At 43.7% G+C, this 17893-nt stretch overlaps 1 protein-coding gene across 1 annotated transcript in view; it reads right to left on the bottom strand.

The window, feature by feature from the left end:
• PSMF1 (proteasome inhibitor subunit 1) overlaps nucleotides 1-14711 on the bottom strand; it is a 38826-nt gene extending 24115 nt beyond the window's left edge. The window contains exons 1-4 of the mRNA XM_005887932.3: nucleotides 14417-14711; nucleotides 9243-9395; nucleotides 7638-7720; nucleotides 4889-5071 (exon numbers count right to left, since the gene is read on the bottom strand). Coding sequence (XP_005887994.1) covers nucleotides 4889-5071; nucleotides 7638-7720; nucleotides 9243-9395; nucleotides 14417-14545 — 548 coding nt within the window. The 5' untranslated portion in view covers nucleotides 14546-14711. The remainder of the gene's footprint in view (nucleotides 1-4888; nucleotides 5072-7637; nucleotides 7721-9242; nucleotides 9396-14416) is intronic.
• Nucleotides 14712-17893: the final 3182 nt, after the last annotated feature.

The following is a 17893-nucleotide window of genomic DNA, read 5'->3' on the forward strand; positions in this document are numbered from 1 at the left end:
CACCCTTACGGCAGAAAGCGAAGAACTAAAGAGCCTCCTGATGAAAGTGAAAGTGGAGAGTGAAAAGTTGGCTTAAAACTCAACATTCAGAAAACGAAGATCATGGCATCTGGTCCTATCACTTTGTGGCAAACAGATGGGGAAACAGTGAAAACAGGGACAGAGTTTAGTTTTTTGGGCTCCAAGATCACTGCAGATGGTGATCTCAGCCATGAAATTAAAAGACGCTTGCTCCTTGGAAGAAAAGTTATGACCAACCTAGACTGTTTATTAAAAAGCAGAGACATTACTTTGTCAACAAAGGTCCATCTAGTCAAAGCTATGATTTTTCCAGTAGTCATGGATGGATGTGAGAGTTGGACTATAAAGAAAGCTGAGCACCAAAGAATTGATGCTTTTGAACTGTGGTGTTGGAGAAGACTCTTGAGAGTCCCTTGGACTGCAAGTAGATCCAACCAGTCCATCCTAAAGGAAATCAGTCCTGAATGTTCATTGGAAGGACTGATGCTGAAGCTGAAATTCCAATACTTGGGCCACCTGATGCGAAAAGCTGACCCATTGGAAAAGACCCTGATGCTGGGAAAGATTGAAGGCGGGAGAAGAGGACGACAGAGCATGAGATGGTTGGAGGATATCACCAACTCAATGGAGATGAGTTTGGGTAAACTCTGGGAGTTGGTGATGGACAGGGAGGCCTGGTGTGCTGCAGTCCATGGGGTCGCAAAGAGTCAGATATGACTGAGCGACTGAACTGAACTGAACTGCATGGTAGTATTCTCAAGGATGGGGTGAATGCCTGTGCTAGTGGGCCAGGAGTTTTAGCCAACCAAAAAAAACATGAAGGGCAGGATAGGACAGGGCTGGCTCTGTCTGCAGCAGGCCTGTGCTCGGCTGGCACTATTCCTAGCCTCTATCCCCATCTTCTAGGCATAGAACAAGGCCTACATATTTCAAAATGCCTTTCGCAGCCCAAAGACTTAAAACGCAGAGATATCACTGCTGACGGAGGTCTTTACAGTCAAAGCTATGGTTTTTCCAGTAGTCATGTATGGACCTGAGAGCTGGACCATAAAGAAAGCTGAGTACCAAAGAACTGATATTTTCAAATTGTAGTGCCGGAGAAGACTCTTGAGGGTCCCTTGATTGCAAGGACATCAAAACAGTCAATCTTAAAGGAAATCAACCCTGATTATGACTGTTGCTGAAGCTCCAATACTTTGACCACCTGATATGAAGAGTCAATTCACTAGAGAAGACCTTGATACTGGGAAAGACTGAAAGCAAAAAAAGGAGAAGGTGATGGCAGAGGATGCGATGGTTAGATAGCATCACCGACTCAATGGACATGAATTTGAGCAAACCCCAGGAGATAGTGGAGAACAGAGAAGCCTGGCATGGTGCAGTCCATGGGGTCGCAGAGTTACACACAACTCAGTGACTGAACAACAATGACATTGTTCTATTGACCTATGAGTCTGTCCACCTAATGTAGCTATATAATAAGCCTGAATACTGGGTATAATGATTTCTCCATCTTTATTTAATTTCAAAATTATTTTTAGCTACTCCAAACTCCTTTGCCTTTCCATATAAATTATGGAATAATCTTGCTCTATCTTCAGAAGTTTTTGTTGGGATTATGATAGGAATTGCATTAAACTACTGTATCAATTTATGGAGTATGTGACATCTTTGATGCAGAGGGAAAAGAATCCGCCTGCCAATGCAGGAGACACAAGAGATATGGGTTCAATTCCTGGGTCGAGAAGATCCTCTGGAGTAGGAAATGGCAACCCACTACAGTATTCTTGTCTGGAAAATTCCAGAGATGGAAGAGCCGGGAAGGCTACAATCCATGGGGTGGCAAAGAGTTGGACACGACTGAGCCACTAACACACAGAGTGTATCAGTTTGTGGAGTATTTGACATTTTTACTATGTTGAGTCTTCCACTCATGAACATGTGATGTTTCTCATTTAGGTCTTCTTTGATTACAGTTTTCAGCATAAAAGTCTGAAATGTTTCATCAGACTTACACCTAAGTGTAAGTAATTTTTTCAGTGTAATTTTTTCAGTAATTCTAAATGGTGGCCTGTGCTGTGCTTAGGTGTTCAGTTGTGTCCGACTCTTCGACCCCATGGGCTGCAGCCCGCCAGGCTCCTCTGTACACGTAGATTCTCCAGGCAAGAGTACTGGAGTGGGTTGCCATGCCCTCCTCCAGCGAATCTTCTAAACCCAGGGATCAAACCCAGGTCTCCCACACTGTAGGCGGATTCTTTACCAGCTGAGCTAAAAGCTATTATACTGTATCTTAAACATCTATTTCCATGTGTTTATTGCTAATACAGTGAAACACAGTTGACTTTTGGATGTTGAGCTGGTATCCTACAACCTTACTAGGCTCATAATATTCTTTTTCTGGTAGATTCCTTGAGATTTTCCACGTAGACCATTATGTCAACTATGAATGTAAACTTTTATTTCTTCCTTTCTTATCTGTATGCCTTTTCTTTTTCTTGTCTTAATGTGGTGACAAAACTTTCAGTACTATGCTGAGTAAGACTTGTGAGAGTGGATATCCTTGCCTTGTTTCTTAGGGGGAAAGACTTCAGTAACTAATTTTAAATAAATTCCTTTTGCTAGTATAATGTTGGTCTCAAAAAATATTGTTTAGGTTATTATCAAACCACTCTCCAGTTGAAGGGAAAATACAAAATCTCAATCATGGGCTATTACTATCAGTGCTCTTATAGTCTGATCCGAGGACCCTTATTTCAATTGTTATATATTCATGCTTCCAAGTAAGACAAAACTAGGACCTTTTAAAATTTTTTTGCAGCTTTACTGAGATATTTCATGTACCACAAAATTAAGCCAGTTAACATGGTAGTTTTTAGATGTTTATAGAAAGTGCAACTATTCTAATTTTTGAATATTTTTTGCACCCTAAAAAAACACCCTGTACTCATCAGCAGTCATTCCCCATTCATGCTCTTTAATCCTTCCATCTCACCTCCTGGCAACCAAATAATCTACTTTTTGTTTCTGTGGATCTGCCTATTCTTGACATTTCACATAAATGGCTTTTTGCACTTAGCACAATGTTTTCAAGGTTCATACATGTTGTGATGTGTATCAGTATCAGTACTTCATTTTTTATTGAATTGAATTTTTATTGAATTGAATAAATATTGAATATTTATCAAATATTTCCCTGTATGCATATATCACATTTATCCATTCATCAGCCGATGGACATTTAGGTTGTTTCCACTTTTAGGCTATTATGAGTAATGCTGCTATGAACATTCTTGTACAAAAGTTGTACATGAAGATGTGCACAAACCAGTAGTTTATCATTGTAGTTTTGATTTCCGCTTTTTTCACGTTTATGGGCCACCTGTACACCTTTCTTGGGGAAATGTCTATTCAAATCCTTTAACATTTTTGAAATTGGGTTGTCTTTTTATTACTGAAATGTAAAGTTCTCTACGTATCTATGTATCTCTAGATACAAGTCTCTTGTCAGATATATGATTTGTAAATGATGTCAAATTCAAGATAACCCCACATACAAGTGCATATCTTTTCTGGTGTAGTTATGCTCAGGCATCTACACAATGAAACAAACATTATCTTATCATTATTTACTATTTATTTCTCATTTATATTATACTTTATATGACCCCTTTTGAAATTTTGCATTTGGTAAGTTAGATTATCTATGAACTCCATTTTAAGAGAGTAAAGGAGATTTCAGAAAATATGTTTTGATACGGGAAGTAAATCTGAGAGAGCTGAGAATTACTATCCACTTAGTAAGATCTAAAAGTCTTCCCCAATTTGACTGCTGTCTAGGGCTTATCCTTAAACCTTGTCAACATATTCTGGTTACATCACAGCAGAACACTGGGCTAGAGTGAGGACACCTGAACCCCCAGCTCCGGCTCTGTCTCTTTATTACTGGCTGGTGACCTTAGGCAAGTCATCTTAAATAATCAAACAAGCTGTTCCCAACCTTTCAAGACTTTTTATCAATTTCCACTTTGCCCACAGAAACCAGTATTTCCAAAAATTGTCAAACAGACTTGCCAATTACTAATTATAGTAATAAATTTCCCATTTAATTAATCAAAGGTATATAACTGCAACACAGAGTATTTACAATGGCAGTTAACACTTATTGAGTGCTTCTTATGGCTGCACAGTGAGCCCTCCCTCTCAACCCTGCCAAGCCCACCATTACTACCGCACCGTGGACTCCAAACTGGGAAGTGCCATCTCAGCTACAGACTACGGCGTCCCTGCTCCTTGTCTTCTCTCAGAGCAAAAGTCTCCAGTCCTACATACTGCCATCCCAATCTGCAAAGATCTTAGACGTGACTTGCTCAGACCTCATGCTGTTTTGGAAAAGTTTTCACGTTGTCAAAGAGATCGGGGGCTACAATGAAGTGAAATGCAAAGAAAGGGAACACTGAGACGACATCCCCTCCAGGAACCTCCAGTATTTCTGCATCTTTGCGTTTTCCCTCAAAGCCTGATTCAGAGTCCTGTACAAACAGCTCTGGAATGAATAACTGAACCAGCTGGGCAGCAACTCTGGAGTACTACACATACACCTCAGAGGCACTGACCCTTGGGCGAGTCAGAGGCTCTGTGTAGCCTCTAAAAAAGATGCATGCAGCCTTAAGATGCTGGGGTGACTAGCAGCAGTACAAGAACTCACTGCTTCACTCAGATCTCCACTTCCTATCTCCAAATACCAAGACTCTTGACAATTCTGTTGAAGAGATGTGGGGGGTCCAGAGAGGGGTCAAGCAGCAGGGATGGTCATGGATAGAATCCTTCTAGAGAAGCTGGGGCTGCCCTCTGTGGGCTGTGTACTCACCAGGTAGGCTGTCGGCTGGTATGTGGGTGTTGTGGGTGAATCCGGAGTGGGTCCACCTCTCTGGCAGTGGCAGGGGGAAACTCCCGGTGGGGACTTAGATTGGCTTTTTCCCACTGCTCATGAATAGGTGTAATAATCCCAGACACAATACGGGACCGAAGTTCCTCGCTGTTCTTGTAGACCCTGAAGAAAGGAGACGAGGCGTCAGCTGCTTTCAGCTGGTTGGTAACCCTGCGCACAGTATTCTGGTGGTGGTGCTGGTGGCGGCGGTGGCGACAATAGCGGCGACGGCCCTGATAGCGTTTGGACTGTTCGCAAGGGTGGGGAACAGGCCGCCCGGCGGACCTGGGTAAGGGGGGCAATAGCCCGGCGTTGTCTCCGCAATTTGGGCCTAAGCTTCTTAGGCATCTGAGTTGCCCCTTCTCGTTTACCACCCCATTAGAAAGAGGTGAGGTGTAGGGGCACAGGGCCTTGACTCCTCTGGGCCCACCCCACCCCACCCTGCCCTCAGCCTCATTGTGTGTTCATCACATGTCATGGGAAGAGTCATGGAAGGCAAAGGCCCCATGGGAAGGATAACCAGGTTCCTGGTCCAAGTAGGCAGGGCTCCGGGGCTTAATGTCCAATTCTGTCACTAACTCAGGGGCCTTGGAAGGCTGCTCTAGGCCTCTTTTTCTCTGTCTGTGAGAGAAAAGCAATGTGAGCTATCGCTGAAGTGTTAAGGCAGACTGAGGTAGCAGGGAGTGAGCAGGACTCTACGGAATTCCTAAAAATCTGTCATTTTAAAATGAGTCATATCCTGAGTCAAAAAACAAATCTTATGAACCAGGGACACAGAAAATAGACTGGTGGTTGCCAGTGGGAGGAAGTGGAAGAGGACTGAACTGGGAGTTTGGGATTAGCAGATGCAAACTGGTATATACAGAATGAATAAACAAGGTCCTACTGTGTAGCACAGGGACCTACATTCACTACCTCGTGATAAACCACAAAGGAAAAGAATATGATATATATGTCTACATTGTATAACTGAGTCACTCTGCTATACAGCAGTAATCAACACAATACTGTAAATCAACTATACTTCAATAAAAAATAAATTAAAAAAAAAAGCAAACCTCATAAATGTAAATCAAAACCTGAAGGAAAACAGATGTCTTTACTGGAGAGAAAGGTGGCAAATACTGTCATAATCAAGCGACCAAACTGAACCAAATCTACAAGACAGATGTCATGAGCCTGACATGAAGCACTTAGAAGAACATAGCCTCACTTACATAGAGTTCTTGTTGAAAATGTCCAACCTGAATCAAATGATAAGTTAACAATCTGAATGTTCTATATAACAACTGACCTCAAGTCTTCAAAAATAGCAATGCTAAGAAAAATAAAAGTCTAGGAAACTTCTAGATTAAAGGTAATTGAAAAGACATGAAAATAAACGCAATTTGTGATACTTGGCTGGGTTAAAAAAACAAAAACCTCAAATTGAAAACTAAAAGACTACCCAGAAAGGACACCACTTGGATGACGCAGAAACCTGAACACTGACTGTGTACTAAATGACATTAATGTATTAAAACTAAATTTCCTGAGTGTGATAACTGCCTTAAGGTTATACAGGAGGACATCTACATAAGAAGAAGGAGATACATGCTGAAATATTTAGGGCTTAAGGTTCATAAAGTCTGGAAATAATTCTCAGATGGCTCAAGAACAAAAAAGCATACAGAAAAAGTAAGTAAATGCAGCAAAACGTTAAAAACTGGTGAACCTAGGTGGTGGGTATACGGGTGTTCACTGTATTAGTTCTGCAAACCCTCTTTTCTGAGGGGTTGCAAATTTCAAAATAAAAAGTCAAGATAATGAGAAGACAAGTTAGACTCCAAGAAAATATTTGCAAAACACATATATGATTAATGACTGTTATCCAAAATATACAAAGAACTCCTAAAACTCAACCTTAAGAAAGCAACTTGATTAAAAAATGGATCAAAGACCTGAACAGATACCTCACCAAAGAAAATGCAAAGACAACAGAAAAGCGTATGAAAAGATATTCAACATCATATGTCATCAGGGAACTGCAAATGAAAACAAAAATGAGATACTACTACACAGCTGTTAGAACAGCCAAAATCTCAAACACTGACAAGGATGCAGACCAACAGGAACTCTCGTTTACTGCTGGTGGGAAAGCAGAATAGTACAGCTACTGAGGAAGACAGTGCAGCAGTTTCTTACGAAAGTAAACATACCCCAACACCACCAAGAATGGAATCTGGGTGATAATGGGTCAGCACAGGTTCATCAACTATAACAAATGCACCACTCTGTTGCAGGATGGTGAGAGTGCGGGGCAAGAGGGAGGTCCCAGGGAATTTGCTACACTTACTGCTCAATTTTGCTGTGACCCTAAAACTGCTGTAAAAAATAAAGTCCATTAAAACAAAAAACTGGGGAATGGAGTGTACCAGAGTAGGTACACCTTATCCTAAGAGGTCACTGGCCTGGCCCCATCTCTACCCTGCAGACTTGTGGTCTCTAAGTTGCATCATTTTATTTCACGGGGCATTTCCCACACGAATCTTCTCTTAAAATAAATTAAAAACAGAAAGAACAGAGTGCCCAGGAGAAGGATCCTTCTGTTAACCTTCCTCCATTCTCTAACACCTCAAGTCCATTCCTTACGTCTGGCCATTGATTCTCTCTTCTTTTTTCCCAGGCAAAAGCCATCGCTTAGAAATACCTGTGGAAGTCAACCAGATGTTCTGAATCGATATAATCATTCAAGTTCAGGGTCAAATCTGACACTTGCTGTGAGCCATGTTCCTAGAAAAATGAAAACAAAAAATGAGAGACTGGGGTATTTCTGGTCTAATGAGTGAGTAAGTGGGCAACTAGAGGGGAGAAGAACAATTTTATATCCAACCTAAAGAAATACACATGGGCACCAAGAGACATATGCAAGGACTATTTGTAACAGATGAAATACACATTGAGCATTTGGGGCCAACTCTTGATTTAGGAATAATGCCTTTCTGAGGCAGAGCCCAGAAAAACCTACTTCCCAAGCTCTTTTGCAGCTTGAAATCAAACATGTGAATGGGGTGCCAAATAGATGCACAACTTCAACTTGGCGGTGAGCAACATGGATAAACAGGCTGGGTAAGAAGCAGACATCTTGCCATTATGGGCCGCAGCAGAAGCACAGGGGCTACATCAGTGGCTCATGAAGGGGGCCCCTGGGTTGGCAGCCAGCCAGTACCTAATGCCCTGGGCTGACGGCAGCAGCACTGGTTTCCACAGCATGGTTTGGAGCAATGCCCTGGAAGCTCAGCCTTCAAACTGCTTCTCCAGCCCTTCTGACAACATGGTTATCCCAGTTCTTTTAATAAACCCAACTATTCAAATGAACCTAAAGGGATTTCGTTGTTTCAAACTAAGAATCTTGAGTGATATACGATATAAGTGATCATCAAAAGGAAGAGGGGTAAATAAATTATTGTACTATGGAATACTACACAGTGGTTAAAATGAATCAGGCATAGTCATTTGCATTGCCATGTAAAGACCTCCAAAACATATCAAGGTAAAAATGCAAAGTGCAGAACACTACAGACTGCATGATATCTTTATATGAATCCAGACAACCAGGCCAAACCTAGAGAGTCACTGCCCTCAGGGTGCTTAGAGGGCATGTTATATAGACTACAGAACATTCTGCTATAGTGGCAGAATACAAAATATTACACCAAAGCATAAATGTAATGAACTAATTGCAAACCGTGTCAAGTACCAGGCAGGAAAATAAAATGATGAAGCAGAGGCATAATTTAGATCTTTCTGACAGACTAGAGGAAGCAGTCAGGACTGACTGAACTTTCTGAGTAAGTGAAAAGAAAATAAGAGGGAGTCAGTCAGGCTAAAGGACTGTACCTGTGTGAGGCAGCAAAGGTGGAGAGAGGAAGAGCTTTCCAGGAGGGAAAACGAGAAGGATAAAGGCTTCAAGGCAGCAAAAAGCTGTGAGCCAAGCAAGTCTAAGGAACTAAAAGCCGTCCCCTAGGGCTACAGTAAGCTTTTTTTGTTTTCTCCCAAGTTGTCCCTGAATGAATCTACCTTAATTTACTTCACTATTCCTTTGTGATGGCAAGCACTTCCTTTTACAATAATAAGGAGTAGACATCTTTGAACATAAAGCATTTCTACATTTAGGGTCCTGGCCTCAGAATAAAGTTCCAGAAGTAGGATCACTAGCTAAAGGCTTCACGTACACTGAGGGCTCTTAAATGGGTTTCAAAAAGGCGATCCCAAGGTCCATTCCCAACATCAGATTCTTTGTGACTACACTCACCAGCACATTGATGATCATGCTGTTCTCCACGGTGACAGCCTTCACGAGGAGCTTTCTGGACCCATCCTTGGACTCATACCGGAGGACATACAGGTCTTTATTACTGTTCCATTCCACTGGCAGCAGTTCTGATTTCTTATCATTGGGACCCGGCTGAGAAGACACCAGAGAGGAGAAAGATCATGATTTCAGATCTGAAAAAAGGAAATTACAGATAATCTAATCCTGTTCCCTCACTTTACAGATGAGGACATGGAGGTCGGGAGAAGTAAAACGTCCAAGGTCCAACAGCAAGTGAGAGATCTGTGGTCTCTGGACTCCAGCTCCAGTGTTTCTCCCTCACTCCTGACTGCCTTTGTGACACAGCACTGGAACTTGTTTAGAAGCTACAGTCTTGGTTGAAAAATCTCTCCATCTCCCTGCCAAGAATAAGGCCAGTTATCTCAAGGAATACTGTGAAATTCTAAGGACAATGTTTCTCAAAGTTTGGAATTTCAGCCAACTGCAAAGGCATCATGAAAGTAGTGACTAAAAATAGACTGTAATGACACCTCTCCAGACTACTGTAGTGGTTTAACAAAAATTATGAATAACTTTCATACAAACACAAAATACAGCATATGTACAAGATTTAAAAAAAAAGAATTATAAAATGGACAACTAGGTATCTACAACCAGCTTAAGACAAAGAACATGGCTTGAGTAGTGTACCCCTAATGAATCTCCCTCCTCTTCCCTTGTGGGTAGTCACTAGTCTGTATTTTTAAAAATTTCCTTACTTTTCCTTATAGTTATGTTACTATACACAAATCCTAAAAATAAGTTGTTTCAAATGTTTTTGAATTTTATATAAATGGCATCACTTTTGTCATTTTCATTCAATATTGTTTTGAGAGTTATCTGTAACTATAGTTGATGCACAGTGCATTCCATTGCTACATAGTTCACAGCCACATAATGCACCGTTGTATGAATATGCTGCAAGTTACACTCCCTTGATGGATATGTGGGGTGTTTCCAACTTATCTGTTATGCTATTATAAATAACGCTATGAACGCTCTTGTACACAGGGTAGCTCACACATCTCCTAGTAACACAGAAATGAACTTCTATAAAATATATCTAGGGGAAGAACTTTTAATTTATAAGATAAAGTCAATTGTTTCCCAAAGTATGGATTTACACTCTCATGAGCAATGTATCCAAGTTCTTGTTTCAAGTGGTCAGCAACATGCTACTGTCCAACTTAAAATATTTTTGCCAACCAAATGGATGTAAAAATGCATCACTGGGAGTTGTGATGTTCTCCTTTCTTAAAAGAAAAACAAACCCAAGGACTTTCCTTTTACACACTAATGTTTGTGACATAGTTCTCAAACTATTTCTATAGAAAAACCCAAAACCTGATTTCCAGATGGGAAAAGATTTCTTAAACAAGGTCCACATAAGAAAAAAATGCTATCTTTGACACTGCTCATAATTTAAAGCTTCCGATCAATAACCGCTACTACTAACGAAGTGAACAGGCAGCCACAGGCTAGGATGAGCTATGTGCCATGGCTGCAAATGAAAAAGAATCAATACCTAGTACAAAAAGGGAATGCCTGAAAAATGAACTATAAAAATTGGTAATCCACTTGAAAAACTGGCAAAAGGTAAGAGCAACTAACTCTGTATAAAGGGTTGTTCAACTTTACTAGCATTCAGAGATACCAGGATCCATCCATCCGACTGCTATTATCCGTTTTTCTATTTTTTGCCAGGTGTTTGTGTGGGTGTAAGGAGAATGGCAACCTCTAAGTACTGCTGGAGGCTGTTCACATTCATACAACCCCCTTTGGAGAGCAATTTGGTAATATTTAGTGCCATCAGATAAGCCAATACCCCAAGACCTTAAACCTCCACTCCTAAAAGAAATTCTGTACACAGAGGCACAGGGAATATGACAAGGGCTTGTTGGGGGCACCAAAGGGGAGGCAAATTGCACAATATGCCCATAGTACAGCAGTGAGAAGAGACAACTAGATCTAATTGCAGTATTATAGGTAAAAATAAACAACATGACAAACTTTTTTAAAAAATGAGATTTACAGTTGGGTACCATTTATGTAAAAAGAATAATTAAAACACATGAAAAAAACCATCTATATTATTTTCATGGATGCATATGTCTATAGCTAAACACAGAGCAAGTGGACTGGGAAGATCTGTATTCACGAGACTATAGTGGGAAGGAGTGGGACCAAAGATGAAGAACAACAACAACACACAAAGGTCTAAGCACACAAACCTCACAGATACCAAGGACAACGGGAAGCCAAGAATAGAGACTGTGGGCCTCTCCTCTTTGGTCACCTCTAGGCCTCGTAAATCAAACGAGCAAAGTGGTGCCAAATAAAATTCAAGATGTTGCAACTGACCTGGTTTCAAACCTGGCTAAATGACAAGGAAACTCACAGGCCTGAAGCAGGGAAATGAAAGTGACAGAAAACAAAAGTGAAACTTATCAGCCAACTCTGCTTAAGAAATTATCCCCCCACCCCCAGCTGGGTAAATTTCCTGTAACACGTGTAGTGTCCTGGATTTATGGTTTACTTTGGAAGCCAAGAATTTGATAATATGACTTGTCTTTGTTGTATCAAGGGCCTCTGAATTTATATTTCTACTCTCCATGTACAGCATTCAACCTACCAGAATTTCTTCTTGGAATATATGTAACTGGGCCTGCTCACTGCCCCATAACATCTGGCTTCCAGAGCAAGAGACACTACTGGGGTCTGGCGGGGCTGATACCTCTCACTGCAGCAGAACCAGTGCTCCCCAGCTCAGCGCCTGCCCTGATACGGGAAAAGAGGTGGGACTGAAAGAGACTGGCCTTGGTGATATCAAGTCAAACATGGCATTCAACTGCCTTTTGGACTAGGACATCAATATCAGACCTCCCAAAGAGCTACAACTGGAAAGTAGCCAAAGTACATGGTTGTGTAGTTTAACTGGCTTGGATGAAAAAAATCTAAGAGCTAAGAGGGGGCTGTGGCAACCCACTCCAGTATTCTTGCCTGGGGTATCCCATGGACAGAGGGGCCCAGCAGGCTACAGTCCACGGGGTAGCAGAGTCAGACATGACTTTACAACTAAACAACAAGAGGGAGCTGAGAATTGCCCAAGGTCATGGTAAGTCAGGTGCAGAGCTGGGTTTGGCATTCAGAGCTCCTGGTTGCCTGTGTTATGGCTAAAGATGCCCACCCCACAAAGTAAAGATAGCTGTCCCCTTAGGCAAAATCCTGGGGCTGGAAGTATTCTTTAATGGCCGTGAGTGCATCCCAGTATCCCTGGGCTAAAATGTGTCTCAAAAAGATCATTTCAGGCATTTTTCTCTTTTGTCATAATCCTTAGATTCCTACAACAGAACACAAAATCCTCGAATTCAAGCCTGTGGCCATCTCTATTCCCTGGCCACCTAAACGACCTGACAGAGCTATAAAGTTCTTACGAGGTGTGGTGCTGACTTCAAGAAAGAAATCCAAACTCAATACTGAATTTTTGATTGAAAATGCATTGTTCTTCTAATCAAGTTTTATGTACACAGTTTTCCTGAACCAGAGAATATAGAACCAAAGAGAAAAGGAGACAATTTAGCTTTCTATTTAACTGTCAACATAGTAAATGATCAAGTACACAATTTCAGGACCTTCCTCTCTCTCTTATCACCCCTAGAAGGGTGGGAAGCAGGAGGCGGCTGCTTCAGACAAACATTCTCTGAACTTTGCAAACACTGCTGGTCTCAGCTGAGTCTGCTGGCCCCACGCTGGAAAACTAAAACCTCTCTTGAATAAACTAATAGGAAAGATACTCCTCCAAAAGGCTTCTACTCTGAATGAAAGTAAACGCAGAAGTGAGAGGACGACAAGCACAACCTGAGCCCCAGAAGCATTTAAGGGCAGAGAGAAGCAAAAATACACCACGCTTTAGTGCGCAACACAAACACCCATCCCCCAGGGGCACATGCTTGACCTAGCACTGGAGTGGACAGACAGACACAGTGGGTAATGCTTTCCAATTCTCCATGTGCACTCTCCTGGGGCCTCCCCCAAGAGGTCTGGAGCCAGCAACTTTTTCTGTTTTGCATGAACTCAACATGTGGCATGGTAAACAGAGTGCACCTCTGAGATTCAGTCAGGGATCTTTTTTTAAACCAAATCATGTTCTTTCTTAAAACTTGGAAGCCTGGAGTACAGACAGGGGAAAGCTGGCGGTTAGGAGCAGACAATGATCCACACAGACTGAGGTCTCTAAGCTGTCAAAGAGTCTCCAACAGAGTTGCTGGCAGGATTTGCCCAGGAAGAGGTCGAGGTCAGTGCTCACAGGAAGCTGATGTGTACAATGACCCTGCGGGGGAGAGCCACAGGGAAGGGGCAGGGAAGATGGGAGAATGCTACAGCAAAGAATCAAGTGAGGCAGGCTGGCACCGGCAGTCCTGGGGCTCTGTGGGGACTGGCAACAAGGCCCTCAGCTGTAAGAGGCAGAGTCTGAGAATGGGAGAGCAGGAGGGGCTGCTTCTGCAGGGACAGCTATGGTGAAGGACAGTTTAATTGGCCTTCACACCCAGGATGCATGTGTGTACATGTTGGGGAGGTGGTTGTTGGCCCGGAGCCTGAGGTCAAGATGACAACGGTGAGTGGGCAGCACGGGGCCCTGCAGTGTAGAGTGAAGGGTGTCGAGCCCTCTGCTCTTGACTGGAGCTGAGTCCAAGCGCTCCCCTATACTGGTGTCCCTCTATACGGTGCTTGGATCCAGGTGAACGCTCCAGTACAGTAGGAGGGTGGTACTGAATACAGCCCTCACCCCGGGTAGGTGAGGAGTGCTCAAGGGAGCTTATTACCCCCGTCTCGGTGCCAGAGGGCAAAATCCCAGCCTGGGAGAACGCCAGCCGGTGCTGGAGCGAGTTTCTGACCATGGGTTTTCAAATCACGTTGTGCCAGCTAGAATGCAACAGTAGAGCACCTCCCTGAGCCGCAGAGTACAGGTACCAAAACTGTCATGAGCCTCAGGGCCCGGACCTGGGAAGGGGGAAGGTCGGGCACTCTGGACCAGGCCTCCGGGATCTGGATTCGGGCAGAAGACGCCTCCCGCCTCCACAATGGTCCCACGCCACCCTGGCTCCGTGGCGTACCTGGTCGCCGGCACCCAAGCCGTAGTAGCCGTGCGTGACCACCTCCCAGTGCAGGAAGCAGACAAGCGCGTCCTGCGCGCAGGTGATGGCCGGCGCCGCCGACGCGAACAGTACCTCCAAGCCAGCCATGGGCGACCCTGGCTTCTGCGGGCGGAGGAAGGGAGGAAGAAAGTGCGGTGAGCCGACAGGGCCCTCACAACACTGCTGACTCCTCTCCGCTACTCCGCAGGTAGTGGTCTAATGTCAACCTGCGCGACCAAAATGGAGACGCCCAGAGGCGGGGGTGTGGCCACCGGAAGTAACTTCCAACTCCCGCGCTACCGCGCGAGAGCGCCCGGCTGGAAACAGAAGGAAGACTCTTAAAGGTTCCGTCAGGCAGAACATGGGCAGGGCAGGACCCCTGGGAGCGAGGTCCTTCAAAGTTGGGATCTTCATCTTCTCTGTAGGTGGTAGATGTGCTACACGTAGGTTGTGGCATCGTTGAAGAGAGGCTACCTTTGTTTTGAGTCACAGACTTCTGCAAAATAGGGTGGGCGTATGCTTGTAAGAGAAGAGATTACGAAATAAGATTAAAACATTTTCGTAGTAATAGTCGGCACTTAATGCAGTGCTTCGGAGAAGGCAATGGCACCCCACTCCAGTATTCCTGCCTGGAAAATCCCGTGGACGTAGGAGCCGGGTAGGCTGCAGTCCATGGGGTCGCTACGAGTCGGATACGACTGAACGATTTCACTTTCACTTTTCACTTTCATGCATTGGAGAAGGCAATGGTAACCCACTCCAGTGTTCTTGCCTGGAGAATCCCAGGGACGGGGGAGCCTGGTGGGCTGCCGTCTATGGGGTCACACAGAGTCGAACACGACTGAAGTGACTTAGCAGCAGCAGCAGCAGCAGCAATGCAGTGCTTGCTCCATGGAACGTTATTGTAAATGTTTTACTTGTATTAATTTATTTAACCCTCAAAACTGAACCCTATAAAGTTGGTATTTGATAGCTCTATTTTGCAGATGGGTAAACAGACACACGGGGCTTCCCAGGTGGCTCAGTGGTAAAGAATCTGCCTACCAAGCAGGAGAGGCGGGTTCTATCCCTCGGTCCGGAATATTCCCTGGAGAAGGAAATGGTAACCCACTCCAGTATTCTTGCCTGGGAAATCCCATGGACACAGGTGTCTGGTAGGCTACAGTCCATGGGATCGCAAAAGAGTGTTCTACACAACGATTTAGTGACTGCACAACGCAACAAACACACACAGACGAGTGTATTTGACCAAGATGAGTGAACAATAGAGATGGTACTGCAATCTAGCAGTCTGGCTCATTGGATAACATTTATTAAATGTTTATTGTGTGCTGGATCCTGGGTGAAAAACTTCGTATCATTCTATCAAATGTTTTATGAAGTATGTTCCATTATCATTCCCATTTTGCAAATTTAGCTCAGATGGAAAAGAATCTGCCTGCAATGCGGGAGGCCTGGGTTCCATCCCTGGGTTGGGAAGGTCCCCTGGAGAAGGGAATGGCAACCCACTCCAGTGTTCCTGCCTGAAAAATCCCATGGACAGAGGAGTCTGGCGAGCTATAGTCCACGGGGGTCTCAAAGAGTTGAACACAACTGAGAGACTAACACTTTCATTTTTCACTTGGAAAATGGAAGCTGCTTCTCCCAAGAAGACACAACTGCTGAATGCAGAGCTGATCTACTTCCAAATGTCAGTCATTTATTTGACTGTCTTCTTCCTGATTTGTACCACTTACTGTTTTTACTCAAATAAATTTAGTTTTCTGGTCCCAGTCAGCACCCTCCTGCAAGCCACCATCATCCCCCACTTGAATGTCTGCACCAACCACTAAATTGCCTTACTCCATCTCTGACTCCTAAAAGTCTGTTCTACACTCTGCCACTAGAGATCCTGTTAGAATACACACCAGATCACATCCCTCTGCTTGAAACCTCCCGGGATTCCCATCACTCAAAAGAAAAGTAAGTCCTTCCCCTGGGTCTGCAGGAACCATCATCTGATATGCTTTCCCCACCCTCACCTCTCTCTTAGACATTAACTCCTTCAACTCCCCTCTCATCCTCTGCACTCCTGACTGTAGTAACCTTGACTTCCCTCGCCTTTCACACCCACATCTGATCCAACTTTACCCTCAGAATGTGTTCTGTATCTAATCCCTTCCTCTCACCCCCACTGCCTCCCCCTGGACCGCTCTTTCCACAAAGACCTGCATGGTTTATGCCTTCATTTTAGGTGACTCCTTCCCTCACCTCCTCTCAGCCTCAGCAGAGGGCTTCCCTGACATCCCAGCTAAATAATATCCTATCTTAACCCCTTTATTGTTCAGTCATTCAGTCATATCTGACTCTTTGCGACCCTATGGACTGCAGCACCCCAGGCTTCCCTGTCCATCACCATCTCTTGGAGCTTGCTGAAACTCATGTCCATTAAGTTGGTGATGCCATCAAACCATCTCGTCCTCTGTTGTCCCCTTCTGCTCCTGCCTTCTATCTTTTCCAGCATCAAAGTCTTTTCCAGTGAGTCAGCTCTTCGCATCAGGTGGCCAAAATACTGGAGCTTCAGCATCAGTTCTTCCAATGAATATTCAGGGTTGATTTCCTTTAGAATTGACTAGTTTGATCTCCTTGCAGTCCAAGGGACACTTAAGTCTTCTTCAATACCACAGTTGGAAAGCATCGATTGTTCGGCACTCAGCCATCTTTATGGTCCAACTCTCACATCCATTCATGACTACTGGAAAAACCATAGCTTTGACTATACAGACCTTTGTCCGTAAAGTAATGTCTCTGCTTTTTAATATGCTTTTCAATATGTCTAGCTTTGTCATAGCTTTATTTAATCCCTTACCTTGCTGTCTTTCCTGCAAAGCTTTAATCATAACCTGACACTATGCTAAATATTTATTTGCTTAATAATTTGATGACTGGCTTACCACTAAACTGTGACAAGGGAGAAGGGACCATGTCTGTCTAGTGCACAGGTGTAATTTAATGCTTCCCTGGTTCAATATATACTTATTGTAATGAATGAATGAATGGTGAGTGAATGAAATATTGGCCTGGGCTTAGCCCAGTGGGGCCAATTTCACCCTTTTGAAATCCACTATCCATTTTGTTAGCTGGCCCAGTACTTCTCCAAATTTTGTGTTCTTGGGGTTTCCCTGGGATGCCCAGGTTCTTGAATCCCATTTGCAGAGATTCTGGTTGAGCATGTCTGAGGCAGAGTGCAGGTAGGTCAAACACATGTTCAGATCAGATCAGTTGCTCAGTCGTGTCCGACTCTTTGCAACCCCATGAATTGCAGCACGCCAGGCCTACCTGTCCATCACCAACTACCGGAGTTCACTGAGACTCACGTCCATCGAGTCAGTGATGCCATCCAGCCATCTCATCCTCTGTCGTTCCCTTCTCCTCTTGCCCCCAATCCCTCCCAGCATCAGAGTCTTTTCCAATGAG

This window comes from Bos mutus, chromosome 13, assembly GCF_027580195.1.
Source record: "Bos mutus isolate GX-2022 chromosome 13, NWIPB_WYAK_1.1, whole genome shotgun sequence".
In the NCBI taxonomy this organism is placed as follows: Eukaryota; Metazoa; Chordata; class Mammalia; order Artiodactyla; family Bovidae; genus Bos; species Bos mutus.